The following is a 3,975-nucleotide window of genomic DNA, read 5'->3' as shown; positions in this document are numbered from 1 at the left end:
GGGCAGGGGGCAGCTGCTTGGTCTCCCCCCAGCACCTAACACTGGCACCCACCGTGTTTTGCAGGAGCAGAGCGAGCCGGCCACCCTCGACATCCCCCTGGGTGAGTCTCCCCCAAACCAGGCCTGTCCTGGGTGCAGCACTGGGGGTGGGCTGGGCTCCAGGCTGGGGGTCCATGCTCGGAACCCAGGGTAGAAGCACCCCCAGCCACAGGCATCCCTCATCCCTTGTGCTGCGGCCAGGATTGTCACCGTTCCCCGCTGCAGAACCCCCAGGGACACGGCTCCAGGTCTGATGCTGCTGCTCTTCTCTTCCAGCTCGCCTGAGCGTGTCCTACTGCCGGAGCAGCGGCCCTGGAGGGCAACATGTGAATAAAGGTGAGGAAGAGATCTTGAAGGAAAAATCTTCAAAGTTGCTTCTTTATACTTTGTGGTAAAATATGAGGAGATTGAAATTACATGGACAGATAGTGACAGGCCAAGGGGAAATGTTTTTGAGCTAAGAGAGGGGAGATTGAGATTGGATATTAGGAAGAAGTTTTTCACCCAGAGGGTGGTGAGACAGTGGCCCAGGTTGCCCAGAGAAGCTGTGGCTGCTCCTCCCTGGAAGTGTTCCAGGCCAGGCTGGATGAGGCTTTGAGCAACCTGGTCTAGTGGAAGGTGTCCCTGCTGCTGGCAGGGGGGTTGGAACTGGATGAGCCTTAAGGTCCCTCCCAACCCAAACCAGTCTGGGATTCTATGAAATTGAGCATCTTCCTGCTGCCTGATGCTAATTTTACATTATCGTTATCCTGTGTTTTAAGTCTTCACCACGCTCAAGACCAGTGGTACCATATTAGATTCTCCTAGAAACACTCTCACTGGGATTGTTGCTGCTACACGTGTCACACAAAACACCATTTCTGTCTAATCTGTTTTCACTGATCCACCATACAACAAGCCCATTGGATTCTGAAACTTCACAGCACAATAAATTCTCAGGTTAATTCAAATAAATGAAAAATCTTTCGTGTTCTGCCATTGCCATTAAAAATAAGGTAGTTAGTGACTGGCAATAGCGATAAAACTTATGGTATCCAGAGAGGCAAATACCATGACAGAGTCTCCATAAAAATTCAGTTTGTCTTGTAAAGTAAAAATATAGCAAGAAAAAAGTTGTGATCTTTCAGGAAATTAATACTGGAATCATCCTGTGTTCAAAGTCAGCAGTGAACAGACTGAATTATTTCATAAGACTTAGGAAGGCAAACCCAAACCATTACATTGAAATAAAAAAATAATAATAAATAAAGCCTGGAATTATTTCATAAGACTTAGGAAGGCAAACCATTACATTGAAATAAAAAAAAAATAATAAATAAAGCCTCTTTTTCCTCCCAGTGAATACCAAGGCAGAAGTTCGGTTCCACCTGGCATCAGCAGACTGGATCCCAGAAGCTGTGAGACAAAAAATGGCATCGATGGTAACTACTCACCTCCTTCCGTGGTTCAAGCATCATGCTTTTAGCCAGAACACAACCAGCCTAATGAGGTTTCAGTGATCACATCACGTTTTCCCTTCTTTAGCACAGGAATAAGATAAACCGAGCTGGTGAGTTGATTGTGAGCTCTGAAGAGAGTCGGTACCAAATGAGGAATCTGGCGATTTGTCTGGAAAAAATCAGAACTATGGTCACAGAGGCTACAGAGAAGCCCAAGGTGGTGTCCAAGGAGACTACACAGAAACTCATAGAAAGGTATCGTTATTGAAATGGACATTTTTTGAGATTATCATTATTTTTTGAGATTATCATTATTTTTTGAGATTATCATTATTTTTTGAGATTATCATTATTCCGATTATCATGTTCCATGATATAGTTTGCAGAGTCTTTAAACCATCTTCATACTCATTTGGATTTCCTTTTTTTAAAAAAAAAAATCACTGATCCATTAGATCTTAACTGCTTTCCTGGGTAAAATCCCAAGAACAAAGACTGGGGTTTTTTTTTTGCCTATACACATTTGTCAGCTCATCAAATCTACATTATAACTGTGCTCAAAGTTGAATTTTTAAATGTTTTCTTTGTACACTAAAGGATCTTTTCGTTTTGTTTTAGGGTGGAAAAAATGAACCGTGAACGCCTACGACAGAAAAAGATACACTCAAATATAAAACAGAGCAGGAAGGCAGACTTTGACTGAGAACAGCAGAGAACAAAGTCCTTGGCATACTGTCATTTTAAAGACATGGCACTGGCAGCTGTAGATGATGCTAAACTCATGAGCTATATTGAATAAAAATGATCTACAAGTGTAAATAAAAATATTTAACATCTCCTTTTGAACCTAATGATGCACTGTGACAGCCTGGCAGTCATTTTGCAGAAATATTATTGTTCATGTTTGAGAGAAATTAAAAATTCAGATTTTTGTCAGCTTTTTTTGGGGGTTTTTAATTCTTTGTCCCCTTTATCCAGCCTTCTGCTTGATGAGAGCACCCTCTGCTGCTAAACACATCAGCAGTAGATGTGAGGGGAGAGAAAGGGAGGAGTAAAAGCAAGATCAGTACCTGTCTAAGTAGCAAATAGAATATTCACCATTTCAAGCATTTGATTGTCTCAAGTTGTAGTTGATTTTTTTTTTCCCCTTACCGAAGAAAATACGTTTCATTTTCTTAAATTAACCTAAAGCCATGGCAGGAATTTGGCAGGAGGCAGTTGCTCTCTGTTCAGAAACCACCCTGTAAGTCCAGGAGGCTTTTGGACCTTGAGCTGGAACTCCAAGAAACCTCCAGCTGAGTCTTGGAGGCTTCAAGAGTCATTCATCAGCAGATCCTGTTTAAACAGAAACAAGTGGTGTGGGTGTAACGTGGTGGATTTCACCACCACACCAGATCGGTTCACTCTGCAGGTCCTCAAAAATACTGAAATTAGGCTTTTTTCATCTTTTCCCAGGGCCCCAGTGGCCTAATGGATAAGGCACTGGCCTTCTAAGTCAGGGATTGTGGGTTCGAGTCCCACCTGGGGTGAGGAGAGATGGTTCTGTTTTAGATAAAAACCCAAATAAGATGGGGAAGTGCTTTGTGCTGGTCCCTGGAGCTCAGCTGGGGCAGAGTGAGGTGTGTGGGGCTCTGCTCTGACACATCTTTTCCCAGGGCCCCAGTGGCCTAATGGATAAGGCACTGGCCTTCTAAGTCAGGGATTGTGGGTTCGAGTCCCACCTGGGGTGAGGAGAGATGGTTCTGTTTTAGATAAAAACCCAAATAAGATGGGGAAGTGCTTTGTGCTGGTCCCTGGAGCTCAGCTGGGGCAGAGTGAGGTGTGTGGGGCTCTGCTCTGACACAGCCAGTACCCGCAGTCCCCTTTGGAAGGGGGGGACTTTTGAGGTCTTCCCCTTACACAGCCTAAATCAGCATTTAGATTTAGATTTGCAAAAAATAGAGAGCTCAAATTCTGTTACCTGCTGCAAAACAGGCTGCTTTGTGGGGTGCAGGAGCACACTGATGGATCCTGACCTCCCTGCCAGGAAATCAAGCCCTGGGCTGGCTGCCCCCACCTCTGCACACACCCTGCCTGGCAAGGGGAGCAAAGATAATAAATTATTCTCCTGCCTAAAGCTTTTCTGCACGGGAGGGGGTGGCTGCCAGCTCCCCCTCCCACAGCAAAGGTGTCTGTAGCCCTGTGCTGTGCCCAGGCCTGTGTGATCAAAGGGTGGTCACTGCTTCAGACGTGTTTGTGATGCTGGAAATCATCACACGAACATCAGCTGGGACAGCAACAGCCTGAGCTGAGACCTCCCGTGAGCAGACCTCACTGCCACATGTCACCTGCTGCTCGGGTCTCCCTGTCCGCATTTTACAGTCAAATTTGCTAAATTTTGCTCAGTGCCAGCACACGACACCAGGATTGGGAGGAACTGCACACAGATTAAAAACTGACGCTAGGATTGTGTCTGGTATTACACCAAGAGACTCCCTCCCTATTCACATCACTGTAG

At 45.2% G+C, this 3,975-nt stretch overlaps 1 protein-coding gene and 2 non-coding genes across 3 annotated transcripts; all 3 read left to right on the top strand.

Annotated features, from left to right (window-relative positions):
- Nucleotides 1–40: 40 nt before the first annotated feature.
- On the top strand, nucleotides 41–2,303 carry MRPL58 (mitochondrial ribosomal protein L58; the record flags this gene model as incomplete). Its single annotated transcript, XM_010178191.2, has 5 exons — nucleotides 41–101; nucleotides 316–375; nucleotides 1,378–1,460; nucleotides 1,564–1,733; nucleotides 2,097–2,303. Coding segments are annotated over 5 exons (459 nt in total), but the record flags the coding sequence as incomplete, so codon positions are not given.
- Nucleotides 2,304–2,934: 631 nt separating this feature from the next.
- On the top strand, nucleotides 2,935–3,007 carry TRNAR-UCU (transfer RNA arginine (anticodon UCU)). The gene has a single exon. It is a non-coding gene; the product is annotated as a tRNA-Arg (tRNA).
- A 127-nt stretch (nucleotides 3,008–3,134) lies between these two features.
- On the top strand, nucleotides 3,135–3,207 carry TRNAR-UCU (transfer RNA arginine (anticodon UCU)). The gene has a single exon. It is a non-coding gene; the product is annotated as a tRNA-Arg (tRNA).
- Nucleotides 3,208–3,975: the final 768 nt, after the last annotated feature.

This window comes from Antrostomus carolinensis, unplaced genomic scaffold, assembly GCF_000700745.2.
Source record: "Antrostomus carolinensis isolate BGI_N321 unplaced genomic scaffold, ASM70074v2 scaffold5311, whole genome shotgun sequence".
NCBI classification, from domain to species: Eukaryota; Metazoa; Chordata; class Aves; order Caprimulgiformes; family Caprimulgidae; genus Antrostomus; species Antrostomus carolinensis.
This window is presented reverse-complemented; position numbering and strand designations above follow the sequence as displayed.